The sequence below is a fragment of the Haliotis rufescens genome, unplaced genomic scaffold (assembly GCF_023055435.1).
Source record: "Haliotis rufescens isolate VD_foot unplaced genomic scaffold, xgHalRufe1.0.p SCAF_12, whole genome shotgun sequence".
Taxonomy (NCBI): domain Eukaryota; kingdom Metazoa; phylum Mollusca; class Gastropoda; order Lepetellida; family Haliotidae; genus Haliotis; species Haliotis rufescens.
The window spans coordinates 18,008,983-18,029,357 of record NW_025963802.1 but is presented as its reverse complement, the minus strand read 5'-3'; the positions used below and the strand labels follow the sequence as shown (position 1 = coordinate 18,029,357).

General features: G+C 41.5%; 1 protein-coding gene across 1 annotated transcript in view; it reads right to left on the bottom strand.

Moving 5' to 3' along the window:
• LOC124145671 (serine/threonine-protein kinase 32B-like) overlaps positions 1-20,375 on the bottom strand; it is a 153,887-nt gene that overhangs the window by 23,463 nt on the left and 110,049 nt on the right. Inside the window, exon 3 of the mRNA XM_046515538.2 lies at positions 5,965-6,290. Within this exon, the coding sequence (XP_046371494.2) occupies positions 5,965-6,290 (326 nt within the window). The remainder of the gene's footprint in view (positions 1-5,964; positions 6,291-20,375) is intronic.

Genomic DNA, 20,375 nt, shown 5'->3' with positions numbered 1-20,375 from the left:
CCACTTGTTTTGCTTGGATACCAATTCAGAAGTAATGACCCATTAGATCTTACCATTATTCTTTGCAACAAAACTTCTCATGAGAAAATCAATTCATATTTTAAGGTAAATATAGTATTTTATAACTAAATACACAAAGGAATTCTGATTGCGGCCGTAATAGCGCAAAAATTTCTTCCGCAAAGCATAATACCAACAGATAACTGGTACCCGATACATGGGCATGGATAGTGCAGAGTGGTATGCCAGTGTATTGCTTTCTCTATTTCAACACACGTGTGAATCAGCAATCAGGCTTTGGCAATATCAACCGATAGCTAACCAATCACCTGCTAAATCGCTGAACAAACAATTCACCAGATGATAGAAGCTACAGTCGTCTTCATGGTAGGACGATAGTTCTCTGTCCCGTAATTGATTCTAGGATGGTGTGTCAGGGGTATTTACTGTAATAGAGGCCTCCGTCAATAACAATGTTTGCACCACGGACCACGCTCCTGAGATTGAAAGACACATTCTCCACAGCGCCAACAAGGAAAGGACATGGAAATCAAAGATGGCACTTAATGAATGGATGGTTATCGGTACAATGTTAAGTATAATAGTCAAGACCATCATCATTTGTCTCAAGGTCACATACTTCTTGATTCAGACATTGTCCTCAGGACGGTACTTTATTTCACTGGACCCGTGAAGATCCGGGGCAGAATAGGTCTTCAGCAACCCATGCTTGCCGTAAAAGGCGATTGTGCTTGTCATAAGAGGCGACTAACGGGATCGGGTGGTCATCGATCCCATTTGCGTTGATTGATGCTCATGATGTCAATCACTGGATTGTCTGGTCCAGACTCGATTATAAACAGACCGCTATCATATAGCTGGAATATTGCTGAGTGCGGCGTTAAACTACAAACATCAAACTTTATTTCACCGTCTTCAGTTCTCGATATCCAGTCAATGGTGGTTAATTTAAACGAGATTCCTATTTTTCATACCACAGAAATACCTCTTTTATATTAGGGAATACAAATATCATAATGTATATATTTATCTGCTATTCAATGTTTCTCCCTTACTGACCTTTGTTTTGAATGACAGAAATTACCTTACTTGCGACGTTAGCTAATACAGCCATTAACTAAAAAGGTCCTTTAAGCAAATGCTACAAGCTCGTTCTTAACGCAATGAATGTGTTAATGACGTCTGTGTCTAATTAACGAGCTTTCCATTCCGCAGACAATCCATTGGCTCCCACTTAACCACTTAACACTTGTTTCAAGTCTGATAATATTGCGCCTGGCAAAGACATTTGTGACAGTAATCAGCCAATCGGAAAGCAGTATTACCTACGCCAGACAAGATCACTAATCCAATCTAGTCGACAGTGGAGGAAGGTATATGTCCTCGTGTAACGCCATTAGGTATAAGACACGTTCTCTACTCCTAAGTGCCCCCTGGGGGTGCCTAAACAACGCAGGCTTGTAGGGAGGGGGGCCGCGAAACACTATGTACAACCATACGGTAGACTCCCACACTTGTTTTCTTACAACGCAATCTCCACACGCCATGAGTTCACGTCATGTCAGACATATGTGACAATTCCCTATTCGAATGGCGGAAACCGTTCCGTGGTACCGTGTCAGTATCGCCGTGTTCTGTGAATTTATCATTGCCATTGCGGGCGGAGGTATGGCATTGTATTGCGCTGATTGAGACGCGTAATCTGATTGTAGCTCGAGGTGGCTCCATTCAGTGTGGCAGTGTATCAGTGCGTGGTGTATTAGCTGGATTGTCGGGATATCATAGGATTACGCAGGAAGACTGTCAACAGTGTTAGGAGCAGGGATGTATCATGATAGCTCTGTGGGCCGTACACGAGCGCAGTGATTATCCTCTTGGCTAAATTAGTGTGAAAACATTGACAGTGGCCACTCTTGAAAACCGACATCAGATTGGACCACATTCGGTTTACACTACTGACACCTGGATAGACCACATTCTGTTTTAACTGACAACTGAATAGTCCGCATTCCGTCTTAACTGGCAACTGAATAGTCCGCATTCTGTCTTAACTGACACCTGAAAAGTCCGCATTCTGTCCTAACTGACACCTGAAAAGTCCGCATTCTGTCCTAACTGACACCTGAAAAGTCCGCATTCTGTCTTAACTGACATCTGAGACACCTGACATTCTGTCTAAACTGACATTTGAATAGTCCCATATTCTGTCTGATAATGCACCTGCATAGTTCCATATTCTGTCTAACCGACATCTAATACCAATAACTCCACATTCCCAGGCATGCAATATATCAGTATATAAAAGAAGCATTCTTACACATTCATTAGTAACAGTAACTCGAACAGGTGAGGCGAGGTGAGGTGAAATTGGGTTTACCGTCGAGTTCAAGATTATTGCACTCATTCACCGACGTCCAAACACGTGTGTGTGGCTGCTTTTATTAGTCTAGACTGTTTTAGTGTTAGGCCACTGAGATAACATGGGTACCTAAACGGGGGACATTATGCTGACAACGAGCAGTCCAGTTCTTGCTTTATTCCCTAAGTGCCGAGCGCCGGTCACGGTCGCGATGACCCTCCTATTTCAGTGGCACTACAAATTATGCATGTATGTCGTACGTTCGTTGGATCTTTATTGACAATCTCGATCGGTTAAACGGCCCTTAACTTTCTGCTTGAAGCTTGTAATCGACATTAAAGAACATGAATTTTGATAGAAAGTCTGACATTTCCATTGTGAAGACAATTGGTCAAGAGCTTAATATCATGATGGATGTTTTAACCAGCTGATGGCCTTTCCTGAAACGAATGGCTTTCAACAAGTCTATAGAACAAATAGACATCTTTTTGCAGACGCATTAATCATATCCGAAGTGTGTGCGCGAAAATCGGTTTGTCCATAACAGCCTGTTGGTTTTTATACAATACGGTCGATCGCACCTTTGGATCTGCAAGGCACAACCCCGATCGCTTTCATCAATACTATTTCTGTAGACTGCTCATTTGAGACACCTCATCATCGACTTAACCTAAATTTCATCAATTTATTGTCGGTATCCGAAGGCAGTCAACAGAAAAGACAGCATTTGCGTTGACTCGAACCGCTTGCAGCACTTCACGTTGCCAGTTATACAAGAGCGATACCCTTCCTTGGTCCAGAATCCGTTGCGCCATACACTACGCATTAGAGAAAGCTAACGATGTGTATCCATAGTAACAAAGGCAACCAAATGGTTTAAAAATGGTAATTTTTATTCATATCCCATTTGTGTAAAACTACTGTACGGAAAGAATAATGGTCAGCGGCATCGTGGAAATCTCGTTTCATGGTGGATCGCTTTACAAGACAAATGAGATATCAAACAAAAAAGCACAACTCAGAGGCCAAGAAAACAGTATCGGTTTGCAATTAAATGCATTTGAAGACTGGTTATAGTTACACATTTTTAAAGGCATTTTCTGCATCTCATCTTCTCAAAATCGTGCCTTCTATCAAATGTCAATGAATGGAGCTTGATTAATATTTACGACAATTGTGGAAAAAGGTTTAAGACATTAACGAGCTGCCCTTTATTTTCTTAGAGAGATATGCTTCCAACAAGCGTCAGCGCTAATCTTCGTTTTTGAAGCTAAACAGCAACAGTAACAGTGAACAACACTATAGCAAATAATTGACCGATCCAATGATCAAGGTTCAATTGACAAGCCAGTGTCACATACAAGTAGATTCTCTGTCACGTACTGCAATGGCTAGAAAATGAAATTTACAAATGAGCAAACTTTGGTCCTCCTTCACGAATCTCTGCGTGTCCTGTCCTGCCATTAAACTCCCTGCCTGTCTGCGGTGATCCCCGAACAATTAACAGGTCAAAATAGTGGCATGGGTCATGTAGCGAGGAACTTGCCCAAAGGTATTTACGCGTCCCACCTGATTTGAAAAATTAGTCTGAATGGTCGCACGCACCACACCAGATTGCAGAACATGTCAAAATGGTGCAAATGTTACACCTGCATGTGTCAAAACGGTTGCACGCGTCATACCTCACAAGTACATGTCTAAATGGTTGCACGCATCAAACTTGACAGGAACACGCCCAAAAGGTTGCACGTGTCATACCTAACAAGGACATGTACACATGGTTGCACGCGTCTTACCTGACAAGGACATGTCTAAATGGTTGCACGCGTCATACCTGACATCGACAAGTCTAAATGGTTGCACGCGTCATACCTGACAAGGACATGTACACATGGTTGCACGCGTCATACCTGACATCGACATGTCTAAATGGTTGCACGCGTCATACCTGACAAGGACATGTACACATGGTTGCACGCGTCATACCTGACAAGGACATGTACACATAGTTGCACGCGTCATACCTGACAAGTACATGTCTAAATGGTTGCACGCGTCACACCGGACAAGGACATGTACATATGGTTGCACGCGTCATACCGGACAAGGACATGTCTAAATGGTTGCACGCATCATACCTGACAAGGACATGTCTAAATGGTTGCACGAGTCATACCGGACAAGGACATGTACAAATGGGTGCACGTGTCCCAAGTGACGCGATTAGCATATCCGCCATTTCTGAAGTGCAGAACACGTTAAGAAAGGTTAGAACCTATGGCATGACCATGGCGTTTGGAAACTTGTTCAACGCTGAATTCTCAGACAAGTAATGAACGAAAGCAATACAACAAGAATGTCACATCCGCAGGTCAGGAAAACGTGACTTGGCGTTTCCCATATTACAACCAACTACCAGTGCAGCGGGGCGGGGGTGGTCGTGGAGATGGAAGCGGTGTCTCGATATGCCAATACTCCCTCCATCGGAAAACAACGTGAGACCAATTCTTGGTATCAGTCATCGTGTGGAACATCGAATTATGGACTTTGTGCCATTAATTCGGTTGTATCTTTGTTCAATGGCTTATGGTGGCGCACCCTGAAGAAGTAGTTCATAGAGCCGGATGTGACGTCTACGACTTACACGAAGAATGTCCTCAATAGCTCCGTAACGATAATCGTGATGTGTAAATATTTTACATTCAAAGTCAAATTGTCGACTTGAGAAGTTCAGCTTATCATTTTATCGTACTCTGTTGGCAGTGGTCATCTCTTGAGCCTGTATGTAATTACAGAATCTTGAAACTGTCATCTCTAATATCTTTATGACAGATGCTCTTGAATTTGTGCAACTATCATTGTGTCGTTCTATCAGAAAATATCTATTGTCATTTCGAGCACGTGATATCATATCATCGCTACTGTCATATGATAATATGACTATAGTTGTTTAATATACAAAATATATTTGATATCTTAACGTATTACTACCACAATGATATTATATCAATATTTTACACATGTCACTCAATTTAACTTACAATCAGTGGAATAGCCTCTGGTTTTTAGCTAAAAATGAAGGTCACATTGTGCAAACTTTGAGGCCACGAATAAATGTCTGAAACAGCATGAAACAAACTAACTCACTCACTCATCTCATTCAGCTCCTTTATCGTCATCCCACACTCACTCACTCTCATCCGACCTCCCCATGGTCTTGTGGATAGAGCGTCTGCCCAGAGACGGTGGTTCGATCCCCGGCCTTGTCACACCAAATGCGCAACGGTTAAAATATGGTACATGTTGTTACCCTGCGCTCGGCGTTAAGATGATAACTAAAGCCTCGGCTCGGAGGCTGGATACTGTGTCTGAGTGGGGTATTCACGTTAAACTGCAGCATGGTATCTCAGTGGGGCAGCACTATTGATAGGCACTAGTCTAGACCAGTACAAGCAACCACACACCGACACATGAACATGTAATCTTGAAAGCGACCGCCCTCCACCCATCTCATTCAAACTCAACCCCAACTCACTCATGTAGCGATAAGACTCATTCACACATGGAAACATCAATGATCTCACCTGTGTACTATGTTCCGACTCCTGAGGTAATCCAGTGCTAGAGCTATCTCACACAGATACAGTTTGACGTGAGTGTCGGTGAAGTCCACTTCCTGTTGCATGTGGTACCTGAGGTCGCCTCCCAACAGGAGGTCCACTACCACGAACATGTCCTCCTCGTCCTCGAAGGTGAACCACAGGTTCACCAGGAACGGGTGGTCCAATGTCCTCATGATTTCCACCTCACGCAGCACGTTCAAGATGGCGTCCTTCCTCACGCACATGTTCTTGTTCATGTATTTCATAGCGAACATCTTCTTGGTATCCTTCTTCTGGACGATGCATACCTGGAACAGATCCATGCCAGTATCAGAAACATGTAAAAGTGTCTAGGCACTGTAGCTCACCAAGTACATAATGTGGGACCTGAAAGTTCTTTGTGAGTGAATGATTTGGGTTTGATGCCGCCACCTCGCCAGTCACAATCCTGTTGCTTTTGGACTTCGTCAACTAGATTGGATATCGTCACAGTGTCCTATTGTTATGATGAGTGTGTGAGTGAGTAGTGTTTAACGCCGCTTTTTACAGTATTCCAGTCATATCACGGCGTGTCAGCTTAATGTGGGTGGAAAGCCCGAAGTGATGCAGGTCTCAGACGTTTACCACTTCGGTGAAACCCACGAGCATGGGGATGGTGCTGACAAACCTAGAGACATTATCGGGGCGGGATTCGAACCCACAATCATAGGTTTCTGGCGTGCCCAAGAGACATAACTCTGCACAGTGAATTGCGGCGCCTTGGACGACTGGGCCACCCGTGCCCCTCTAAAATTCTTTGTACTGTAACGTAACTTTAAGGACGGTCGCAATGTCGAGCCGTTCGCGTTTTCCACAATTTGAATGCCGTCTTTTCGCAATTCACAAATCACAAAACATTTCATGTCACTGCAATAAGAAAACGAAAATTCGTAAACAGGTGCTATGTTTTTCTCTAAGAGTTTACACATTTTCAAAGTTTACTGCTAGGTATCTTGCAAAAACATTTTACAGGCACAAACAGTCCTAATTGTGTGTTACAATATTGTGGATATTGAACTCTGGAATATATAAGGTAGATATATAATACAGTGAAATACTTCCGTAGAAATAGTAACATATACAGAATATATTATAAAATACCTAAACTAGAATGTGTTTTTACTCATATGTTTCCCCCATCCTGTTTATTTAGCCTGGAAATATAATGGTTTTATGCAGAAATATGCATTAGCAGTACAGTTCCGGCGAAACTTGTTTGAGACTAAGTCCAAATAGTTTCCATAGAAACACAAGAAATTTCAAAACAAATAATTGAAAAATATTTTGAGCATGTTGTCATTGCACATGTATAGTTTCATACAAAAAAAACATAGCCTAGAGTTTTTTAGACTGCGTCCAAATTGTTTCAATGGAAACGTAACAAAAAAAATCAAAATAGCAAAAGGTACCAGTTACAATGATGAGCAATGTATATGCCAAGTTTCGTTGAAAAATGTTAAAGTTTTCCCAGTTATTGCCATGAAACGACCCCTACCCTTGTTTAAGACTAATTCGAAATTGTTTCCATGGAAACGAATTGATTTTAAAAACCTTTAAAATAACAAACGGCACCAGTTAGGCAGATAAGCATATGCCAAGTTTCGTTGAAAAACACTGCACGGATTTCAAGTTATGGCTCGGAATAGTATGGGAACCCACCCGAAAACAAAATATGTCTCCCCTCCCTTTGTAGTAATTAATACTGACAGTGTACAATAACTACCGAGAGATGTTTTAAAAAGTTGTACATAAAAAATAACACAAGTCATTGAGCATAAATTGTACTAAATATAAATGTTGAATAATCAAAGTTTACTATTTGGAAGACAAACTACATGTTAACACTGCGAAGAAAAAGTCTGGATTGAAAAATGACCTCTAACTTACAATATAGGGTGGCTCACTAAAGTTCAAATGGCATTATATCTAGGGCATCAAACAAAGTGATTTACACATACGCATGATAAATCTTCCGACAAATAAAAAATAATGACTTCATGTCAGCATTAGGAGAACTACAACAACGTCTTAAATGAATATGAAGCACATTTGTTATTCTAACCCTAAACATAAAAAAACAAGGAGAAAAATGTATTTCTGGTGTAATACTATACATGAAAGAAGAAAGTAGAGCAGAAAGTCTACATAGCAGAAAGGTTATTGCATATAGCTGAAGCTAAAGTTTCTCTGGTATAAAGGAGTGTTGGTAAGTGGCAGTGTGTTAAGCATTGTACAGTATTGTTTCTATTTCTAATACCATGGTGACCAATGTTGGCATATTTTGGTGGTAAAGGGTCATTCAAGTTAGCTGAACCTGAGCTGTTAACAATTTTACATTAAGTAAATGGTAACTTTAGTTTTACCCCTCTTGAGAGTGTCTCCCAGTCTGTTTCACAACAAACTAGTTTGAGATTAGAAGACCAGAACCTATTCTAGCTGCTTTGAATGGTATATACTCAGGTTTATATATTCAAGTATATATGTTCGATAACATGTTGTATAAAAACAATATAGAGTTTAGGTATGGACCGACCATTTTAATTTAGCTGCAGCTGCAAAACCAGATGTTTTCCTCATTAAAACTATGTCTAAATATTTTTTTAAAGAAACATCGTGCAACAATACAATCTTTGCGCCAGGCAAATTCCTTTTTCAACAGTCTGAAGCATAATATTTTTCTGCGAGAATTTATATTTGCGAAACAATCCCCTTCCGTCCCAATATGAAATGGTCGGTCTCCAATGCTGGCTCAGATTCACATGCTTTGTGAGTTCCTAAAGAAATGTGACACACATCGTGGCATATTCCAAAACAACTACCATGGTGTAACAAATTCTTCTAAAATTTCATTTTCATCCAAATTCAGAGAAATAATGGTCATATGACTCAAAACGAACACTCGGGACACGTGGACCTTTATAATGTCCTCTTTACAATGAGTGTCTGACTTTAACCTCATCACTAACATAAACCCGTCGTTGTTGTTTGTTGCTTAACGCCCCACTCAGCAAACTCTCTGCTATATGACGGCGGTCTGTAAATAATCGAGTGTGGACCAAACAATCTTGTTACTGACATCATGAGCATCGATCTACGCAAAATTTGGTTGGTTGGTTTTTTAACGCCGCACTCCAGCTATATGACGGCTGTCTGTAAATAATCGAGTCTGGACCAGACAATCCAGTGATTGACATCATGAGCATCGATCCACGCCATTGGGATTGATGACATGCATCAACCAAGTCAGCGAGCCTGACCACCCGATCCCGTTAGTCGCCTCTTAGGACAAGCATGATCGCCTTTTACGGCAAGCATGGGTTGCTGAAGACATATTCTACCCCGGATCTTCACGGGTCGAAAAATTTTGAAACGATGACATGCATCAACCAAGTCAGCGAGCCTGACCACCCGATCCCGTTGTCGCCTCTTACGACAAGAACAGTCGCCTTTTACGGCAAGCATGGGTTGCTGAACACCTATTCTACCCGGATCTTCACGGGTTACATGTACCTGTCCAAATGCTGAAATACCTCACGGTATTTTCTGTAAACTCACGATCTCCAAGCTACTGTGAGCTGAAATACATGGATGCCCAACGGATATCCCCGTGCGTCCCTCACTCATTCCCTTTATCAGGTAGATGGCATAACGAACTCATAGGCATGTCTTGACGTCCTTCAGGCTGATCGATACCTAATAAATTCAGAACCTTATTTGATCTGTTTGCCATAATAACGCCTTCGCGTTTGACAGTTATAGGCTACGGTGTTAAAGCTGTATGGATTTCCCAATTAGTCAGCAGAGTATAATGGCCCATTGCAATTTCATCAAACCATCAACAGAAAACTGTTATTAAAAAGCCAGCGAAGCACATTTCTCCCTCAAATAAGTGCGTTTTCATGCCGCGTTGCAGTGTTGCAGTTACACCATGGTGTTATAGCTTAATGGAGGAGGAACGCTCAAAGCGGTACGAGACACACACGTTTGCCACCAACACGGGCTTGCTGACAAACCAAGGTTCGTAATGGGGCAAAATGGGATTCGAACTCGTACTGGGAAAATAATGCACCGTAACTTCTTTATGACATCCTAAATTACCTCAGCATCCTGTTGCTTTTAGACTTCGTCAACTAGGTTGGATATCGTCACAGTTTCTCTATTGTTTAGATGAGTGAGTTAGTGGGTAGTGTTTAACGCCGCTTTTAATAGTATTCCAGTTACGTCATGGCATGTCAGCTTAATGTGGATGACGCCCGAAGTGATGCAGGTCTTAGACGTTGACCACTTCGGTAAAAACCCACGAGCACGGGTATGGTGCTGACAAACCTCGAAACATAATCGGGCAGAACCGGATTCGAACCCACAATCATAGGTTTCTGACACAGAAATCTGCACAGCGAATCGCGGCGTCTTGGACGACCGGGCCACCCGTGCCCCCTGTTCAGGTGAACAGGTACATATATCGTCATATGTTTGTATAACTTTGGCGTCACATCTGTCACCTATGATGCTGTAAACACTCACGCTGTGTTCATTCAGCGGAAGACTAGGTGTCTATCCGCCAGTGCTTGTAAGGGTGGACTTAAATGATGGCTACAATGTATGATTGTGGCTGACGGTGTTCACACACCCATTCGGGGGGATGGGGTAGCCTGGTGGTTAAAGCGTTCGCTCGTCACGCCGAAGACCCGAGTTCGATTCCTCACATGGGTACAATGTGTGATGCCCATTTCTGGTGTCCCCCGCCGTGATATTGCTGGAATATTGTTAAAAGCGGCGTGAATTCATACTCACCCACTCACCCATTCTCAATATGCAGGGATGATCTGTGCCTACGATAACTCAATATTGCTTATTCAGCCTACACGTTCTTTGTTTGTTGTTTCCAGCTACATGACGGCGATCTGTAATAATCGAGTCTGGACCTGACAATCCAGCGAGTCTTTACTTCGTTCCCTTTCGTCTCTTCTTCCGACAACCAAGTCTAACCATGACCTTTAAGGAGTATCAACGTACGCTTATTGACTCTTTGCATAGTGATGTGTCAACTTTTCAGGAACCTTTCCAGTACCCAGTGTTGAAATTCTTGACAAGATAATATATAGCATACTCAGCTGTATAGTAAAGGAAGACATTAGTAGTACTCCAGTAGAGTGAGTGAGTGAGTTGGGTTTAACGCCGCTTTTAACAGTATTCCAGTTACATCACGGCGTGTCAGCTTAATATGGGAGGAAAGCCCGAAGTGATGCAGGTCTCAGACGTTTACCACTTCGGTGAAACCCACGAGCACGGGTATGGTGCTGACAAACCTAGAAACATAATCGGGGCGAAACGGGATTCGAACCCACAATCATAGGTTTCTTGCATGCCCAAGGGACGCAACTCTGCACAGCGAATCGCGGCGCCTTAGACGACTGGGCCACCCGTGCCCCCTACTCCAGTAGAGACGCATGTCAATATTTGCACTTATTTTCAAGTTATACAAAATGTTAAAGGAAGACTTCAGAAGTTACCAAGAAGTGCTGACGGTTTAAAAGTCACACAATGTGGCAGCCACAAGAGCGTCACAATCCCCCGGTGTCAGTGAGCTCAGCCCTGGGCTCTACAAGGTGAGGACATTCCGTGATCTGTTTCTTCGCACCCACCGAGCTGGAGCTTTGTGCTACTCGACATGCATACATGTCGACCCTGCTGTCGATTATACTTCCGTTGAGACTGGTGGAGTTAATTGATATCATTAGTTGTCCCCTGAAGAGTCATGTTCGTAGACGTTCAACTTCAAGAACGTTACATCATGGCAATATTAACTTCAAAATTATACACTTCGTACAGATATGGCTCATTCCAAGCAGTTGCCTCTTTATTTCAGTTGTCAGTTCCGAGTTTTGAAGAGACTCGCGTGTAAGACCTTTTTGGAGTATGCAGACCATTAAATTTAAAAATAGAAAGCAACGCAAGTTTAAGGGGCAGTCATCATCGCATCATCATCATCATCATCATCATATTTTATTATCTTTTCAGGAATTTGATTTACATCACAGATCATTACAAAATAATTTGGGCTTATAACTTTTCACTCCCCTTTATTTATACTAGACCCGCATCCCATCTATTGTTTGGATGCTAGGCCAAACGGAAGCGGGTTCTCGTACGGATGGAATATCCCCTGTTGTGACGTCACCCGTGGAATTCTCCTAGGCATAAGGCTAACGGAATGTCGAAAAATAGTGAAAAATAAAACTATGAACAATAAACTTGTTCGCTAACATGAATACTATTATACCAGAAGGAATACCCATCAAAAACTTCCCCGGAAGTAAAGCCTAAAGGTATCCGTTGCAACAGTTATTGGAGTCGATGGTAAATAATGATGTTGTAATATAGAGCATTAGGATTAATTCTACATCAGTGTCCTCGTCGACGCCACCTTGCATGCAACATGAGACACGTACGGACTTCACATCGGGCAGGTGTAAATGTAAATACAGTTCGTGACACGGACCTTAGATAGATGTTATAATGGGCTCCGCAATTCGTTGAGTAGAGTTGCGTACCTTAGGCGTCCCAGCATCCGATGATTTGCCTTGACTACAATATCAGCTGCTTTGACAAGTTTCATCAAAGTGGTAAACGTCTAAGACGTGTATCACTTCGGGCTTTCCTGTAACATGAAGCTGGCACGCCGGTGTACATGTATAACGAAAATTCTGTTCAAAGCAACGTTAAAACCACATCACACACTGCTGAGTTACTGGTGAGCTCTCATAAAGGCGGAATCGTCATGGGGGTTTTCAGTAATGCTCTGCATGACCTATACAAATAAGGGCTATATATCACCCTCATAAACAATGATCTATCTTTTAATGGCACATTATCTAATGCCGAACTGTTCAAAGCTGGTGTACCACAGGGATCGGTGCTGGGCCCGTTCCTGTTTCTTATGTACATCAATGATATAACTGATACATTGCAATGTTAAACGAGATTATTTGCTGGCGATACATCCTTGGGAATATCATTTCATAACACTGAACATATAGAAACTACTATGACTGGCAATTTAAACACAATTAACAAATTGCCAATTCTTCGTCGTATGGCAGGAGTACTGCAGTGCGGCGTGGGGCAACAAACTAACACTGGCATGTTCATGAAAATTGCCTGAATAACCTGTGCTGCCGGTAGAGTTGGTCATGCTTACCCTTTTCGCGAAGACCTGGTGTTCATTTAATTTCCACTACAATTTGACCTTGTACGCCAAGTGGAATAAGTTGCAGCAGATAATCGAGACTGGTTATTCTCTTTCGTTGGCGTTTTAAATTTATAATACCGGTTAAACAAAATCGATTCTTTATCCACAAAAGAGCTGCATCGAACTCCGAAATACTTTTGGAATATTGAAAATGTTAAAACACACAAACACTGGGTGTTACATTGTCGTCATCAGGTCAAGATCTTTATGTTTTATAGCAAGAAGTGTAACTGGTTTACCAAGCTATACTTCTGTTAAATATTTATATTTGGAAACTTCTTGGGTGCCCTTAGCTGAACGTACCCCACTGTCGGGTCACACATAACTCACAACCTTAGAACTGCTCATAATATAACCATGCCTTTATTACCTATAAACATTTCTGAATCCTCGCTTAAACCATCCTCTATCAAAAGAATATTAAAACCTACTTTCGATTTATATTCAGTTTAAGAACAGAATATCTATTGTTTCACCATATTTCCCATGTCGTCTAAGGCGCCGCGATTCGCTGTGCAGAGTTGCGTCCCTTGGGCGAGCCAGAAACCTATGATTGTGGGTTCGAATCCCGGTTCGCCCCGATTATGTTTTTAGGTTTGTCAGCACCATCCCCGTGCTCGTGGTTTTCACCGAAGTGGTAAATGTCTGAGACCTGCATCACTTCGGGCTTTCCTCCCACATTAAGCTGACACCCCGTGATGTAACTGGAATACTGTTAAAAGCGGCATTAAAGGGCGTACCATACATCGTTCGTTGTTAGGCTCGGAACTTTTCAGCCACCCCCACAACCAGTAGTAGTTTCCCACCCTGTTGACGGGCCTACTCAGTCTTCTGTCTCGTAGCAACACAAGCCTCCATCCTGTGGGTTGGCACTTGCCATGGCCGACAGTGTATATTACTTTCTTCTTTCCTACTCCAGTAACAAACTACGTCTAGGCATCATCTGTTGCGTATAGATGATGGGCGCTTCCTTTGATCTCGCCTCCAACCGTGATAGAATAGGTATTAATGAATGGTTATCCTGAAATCATTAGGATAATAAACCCCAGACCTGTTCAGGCCAGTGAGGCTTACATGTACAGGCAGGTTCGCGACGATCGAGTAGTATTGATGTTTCAGTTACATGGTATGTTCTTTTGTGTTAAGACTGGAATTTTCGTGTTGTGAAATTCAGAAAAATGTTCTGTTCGAGTTGCCAATTTCACTGTTCCTCGACAGTGCTTTAGTATGCAAATATTCGGAATCAGTATTTATTAAACATTTTGGACTGAACGTAAGACTCATCTATTAACATAAAATGTCAATGCCAGAGAATCACCAGCCTCGATTATCTGCCGAAACAGATGCCATTGTGAGTAAAAGGCAAAATAGAGGTGAACATTATATGAATGGATTACTGAAAATCAGGGATTACACCTGGTATTCCCTAAGACAGTAAGTTTGTCCTGCTCAATAGGTAACACCCGACACTCAAAAGTGTTGAACCTGTTATCTGTAAACCATGAATCTGGTCAGTGGACTATGCTTTGAGATAAACTTTTATCGATATACGACGTGCTTTTTTAAAATAACAAATAAACAAAAAAAAACAATAAGAAAATGAGAAAATGGTTTCCTGATACGCCACACCTAAAAACATTTAAAATGGAAAAAAAATCCTAAAAGCGTTATTTTTTTATTCCTCAGAATGCCATCAAGGTTGTTCAGCATTTATAATGTGCAAACAAAATGTTTAACCGCGGGACTAGACGATCTAAAAAAAGTGATCAGTGAAGAAATGCCAACAGATTCAGTTAATCTTCTACAAAATGTTTTCTTCAGTTATTTTTTAAACCTATCGACCAGGTCTTTTCACATACAAAAAATCCGTTAACGAAGAAATAGAAACGCAGGGAAAGAAAATAAACGAGATGTTTTACCAAAGATTGACCTATCAACTGCTAAAAAACAGATGGCAGCTTGAATCGCCTGAAATGAAGTGAAATAACATTCTACATATTTGTGGGAGAATAGCACCATACTTAGCCCCATTTAAAAATAAAAAATTATCCATTTGAAAATGCCAGAGACTCTACAATACGCCAGGCATCATATACCATCCGTCGAATTAGGTGCAGCCTCCTGAAAAAGCACAAGGTAAGGCCTCTTTTTAAACAAATCGAAATGGCAAATATTAAATAATGGAAATCTTTAAAATAGTCTTTTGAAGGTTATCAGACATAATATTATTGATAAGACTGACAGCTTGACATTGTTTTTCAATCATTTGCATTTATTTTCCTAAATAAACTTTTGGAACTTGGAAATATGAGCGGTTCTGTGAACCATGGTGATTAGTTCACTTGTCTGAACTGTCTTTACTAACAGCTTCTAAGAATACACCTTGCAGCTCTACTCCTGTTCAAATAGTAGAACACATTAAACATCAACGCCAACCGTCATCTCGATCATCTTCCCCGACTACCGGGCGCAAAAGGCAAAATAGCGATGGAAATTACACGAATAGACCACTGAAATCCGGCGATGACACCAGGTGTTCGCGAAACACGCTCTGATAACCTCTAACAATATTCTTACATTGAGTGAGTGAGTGAGTATGGTTTTACGCCGCTTTTAGCAATATTCCAGCAATATCACGGCGGGGGACACCGGAAATGGGCTTCACACATTGTACCCATGTCGGGAATCGAACCCGGGTCTTCGGCGTGACGAGCGAACGCTTTAGCCACTAGGCTACCCGACCGCCCCTCTTACATTGAGCCTTCCTACGACACCCGGTGGTTTTCATAATTATTTCTAAGCGTCTTCCCAATTCCTTTCGCGGACACCTGGTGTCATTACTGATTTGCAATTATCCATAAATAATTTTCACCGCTATTTTAGCTTTTACGCCCGATGGAATATGTCTCGGCAGATAATCAAGAGTGAATTCTCTTTTGCGTTAACGTTTTATATTTACTCGGGACGATTGTACTATAAACGGTACGATTCAAAGGAGTCCAGACCCGTGAAGATCCGCGTTAGAATAGGTCTTCAGCAACCCATGCTTGCCGTAAAAGGCGATTATGCTTGTCGTAAAAGGCGACTAACGGGATCGGGTGGTCAGGCTAGCTGACTTGGTTGATACATGTCATCGATTCCAATTGCGTGGATCAATGTTCATGATATTAATCACTTGATTGTCTGGTCCAGCCTCGATTATTCACAGACCGCCGTCATATAGCATGATTATTGATGAGTGCGGCGTTAAACAACCAACCAACCAACCAAAGGAGTCCATCTTCACCAGTAGTCACGGGTGCCGGTTCTACACAATGTAAAATATGTGCGTTCCGACGAAAGACAAAAATACATATATTAACTTCTTTGATTATTTTAGAAAATGACACTGACTCACGTCTATCTCGAGGGACTGACAGAGAGCCGACGGACAATAAGAATCCTATAGGTCAATAGGTTGTCTGTATGACTAGTTTGGACACAATTGACCCAAGAAGGCGTGCTGCCGTCTAAGGCTGGTGTATACTAAAGTTAAATATCATCTAAATGTTGACATTTATATCATTAAACACGATTCACAACTTGACATTTCTGGAGATGAAATGTTCGATCACCTCATAGTATATATACCGGTGTAATGACAGACTGAGAAAAAGATCAATACATTTATTCTTATCCTTTTCGCGAACACTTGTGTCATCACTGGTCCATTTATATCATTTTCAACACAAGTTTGCCGTTTACGCCAAAAGGAATCAGATAACCTAGACGGATCATTCTCTGTCGTTGACGTTATATATTTCCCAGCTGTATCACGGCGGGGGTACCAGGTAGCGGCCTCACAAATTGTACCCATGTGTGGAATCGAATTCGGGCCAAGGCTATAACCACTGCTCTACCCTATCACCGAAACGTTGAACAAGGCTACGTCGGATGAAGTCGACCAACGACTCCCCCAATGCGTTCTGCATTGCCGGAGGTACCACTTCGAGCATGGTTTCCGAAAAAAAACCAACATAAACCAAAAACTAGAGTCACGAACCATGTAGCTCATATGATTTTGTATTATATCTTATAATCTACAGATCAAAGCGATATAGAAAATAAAAGCAATAAATCCCTTTCAATAATCACAAGAAATCTCCATCGTACGATTCCTAACATTCCATAAGCATTTGTTCATAAATCACTATCCAGTAGTGATGATTACCGGTATTTGTTAAACGGTCAATTTATCCGACCCCACCGGTGGCACCGTCACAAACACATGGAAAGGCAAATCAAGTGTTCATATGAATAAACCCGGAAACATATGGTACACATTCGGATATTATTTTGTCACTTCAGTGTCAAATTTGGAAATGGCCTCGACATGTCTAACATCAAACCTTGTGAAGTTTTGAAAGCTTTAGTAATACCTCCAGGTGTAACGTGATGAAACGAGACAATCGGGAGACAGAATGGTCAAAATAGACAAAAGTAACTCAATTTACTGTACGCGTTTCGACACATGGTCATGTTCATTGTATGTTAAAACTCAGATCCGAGTAATGTGAGAAAACTGAATAGCTTTAGGTTCTACTACACCGAATCAGAACCAGTTTGGACAGTGCGGTTTTCGTAGGGATCAGTGCAGATCGAGAGATATCTGCAGGCTGTGATTGGAGGATATTCTATAAGATTTTTATGTCTTTCAAATGTACATCCATCCAGTTATTAAAATTGACCATGATTTTTTCAACATGATGACTTATGCTGAATGTGACCACAGCTATTTTCAAGTAGGTGGCATTTGGTGCGAAACTGGGGGTGGTTAGTTTAACGTCCTTTACTCGGAAAAGGAGCTGGCTAAGCTAGTCATTTTTTATTTTTTTATTGCTGCTCTAAGGCCAAACTGTGCACACACGTACAGGTAATAGCTGTTGAATGCTTAGTTATTTTATTTTTTTAAATATAACGTTACTATAGAAGTCTATTGGAAAACATTTGGTTGTGTGTAACCTTTAGGGATCAGATAGTTACAGTTCATATCTATTGCACCTACAGGATTAAAGAATACACTAACACTTGCTTGACAATATCGTTAATGCATAAGCATAGGATACGTGTATAGAATATGTGAGAAGGGGATCGAAGGAAAAAACATCAAAATACGGTACATATGAACGTATCTATTGCAAATGCCTCGGTGATTTGCTCACGTTGTTGAGAAATGGGCAAACAGACACAGTGACTTCCATATGGACTCATTGGCGCTCTAGTCTCTAATCGCACCGCGATCACGTTGAAAGAGAAAGCATCTCTCACGGTCCAACTTCAAGGGTCGTGTTACTAGGAAAATGTGTGACGTAATAGTTTAAGCTCACTGGACCACGGACAACGCTACATGACAGGTGAACTAAACGAAGGTGGTGAGGTGAAATGGGGTTTAAAGTTGCGTTCAAGATTATTGCACTTACATAGCGACGTGCATGCACATGTGTTTGTGTGTGTGCATGCACGTCGCTATTTAGTTGGGCTGCAGAAGCCACCCAAACTGACAGCATTACAATCTAGTTTCCATGAGAACGCCAAACTAATGAACTTAGAAATTCTAAATGTCAAAAGGCGCCACAAAATCCTTGACTCAATTGCGTGGAATTCACAATGAAGCTGTCTTGAATGTCGTTTAGTGCTGCATTGAAAACATAACTTAACCACCGACTTACACTTAACGTATATGTTCCATTGAGACTTCTGGAATCCGCTTACACCAAAATGCCTATTGAGTAAGTACAAGCAATGTGTAAGTCGTGGATAAACACACATGGTTTCGGCCTGGAACAATTGTTTAACGAACTATAGGCCAAGTAATTGAAAACCAATGTTGCCAGAGCGCAAACGCCAAACGCCAGAGCAAAGACCATCATTTCTAATAACGAGCACCACGCAGGAATGACTCATGGAGAGTAGGCACAGTATATTCCAGAGTATATGTCAGACGGTATTATAATAGGATGTTTTACGCAGCAGAAATGGTAAAATTAATTGGGCTTCAAAAGTAAAAACACTTTGCATATAATACTTTAGCTTTTATCTCAGAATTTGTGTTTCGTCTGAGGGCAATATACGGTTGGTTGGTTTGTTGTTTAACGCCGCACTCAGCAATATTCCAGCTATATGACGGCGGTCTGTAAATAATCGAGTCTGGACCAGACAATCCAGTGAGTAATTTCATGAGCATCGATCCACGCAATTGGGATCGACGGCCGATGCATCAAACTTAATAATTATGCCCTGTATAACCATTTGCTCGGATATATATGAATTTGTTTCAAATTAAGAGAAGCCCTGGTTCGTTTTAGATGTAGCTAAAAAACAAAAAAATAGAAACAGAAAGATTTATTCGGCAACCATGAGACCTGTGCGTGTGTAAACTATGTAACTGCAAGATGAGATGATGAGTTTCAATTTGTTATGATTTGCAATGCTTATAGTGCCATCAGGGAAAATATAGTTGTCAAAAGATGTATGTGTATCGTTCTCGTTGTAAATATAATGAGCTGGTGTCTTCCTCTGATCCATGTATAATGAGAAATCTTGCAGTTCACGTATGTCACGCAATGTTTTGGAACAATGTAAACTGAATTAACATATAACGTGTATTGCCCTCTTCCTCCAGTATGCAACGTTGTCAACCCATGTGTGTGAAGGGCCGATGGCTTCCTGTTGAATAAACGTCTTGATAATATTCCAGAGTTCTCGTTTATGGCTCAGAAAACACATTGTATACTTAGTCTACACAGGTGAATCATCTACGGGTGTTCACCACGGATGCACAGTGTTTACAAAGAGGTCATTTTTCCATGTGGTTCTGTATGGCCATGACCTTATTTCATTTAGGGTTACCTTAGGGGGGGGGGGGGGGGGGGGGGGGGTTCCTAAACGGACATCGTGTCATGCACGTGCGGTTCTTGCAACAATTTCTCCGTGGGGTTGGTTGGTTGGTTGGTTTGTTGTTTGACGCCGCACTCATCAATATTCCAGCTATATGACGTCGGTCTGTAAATAATCGAGTCCGGACCAGACAATCCAGTGATTAATATCATGATCATCGATCCAC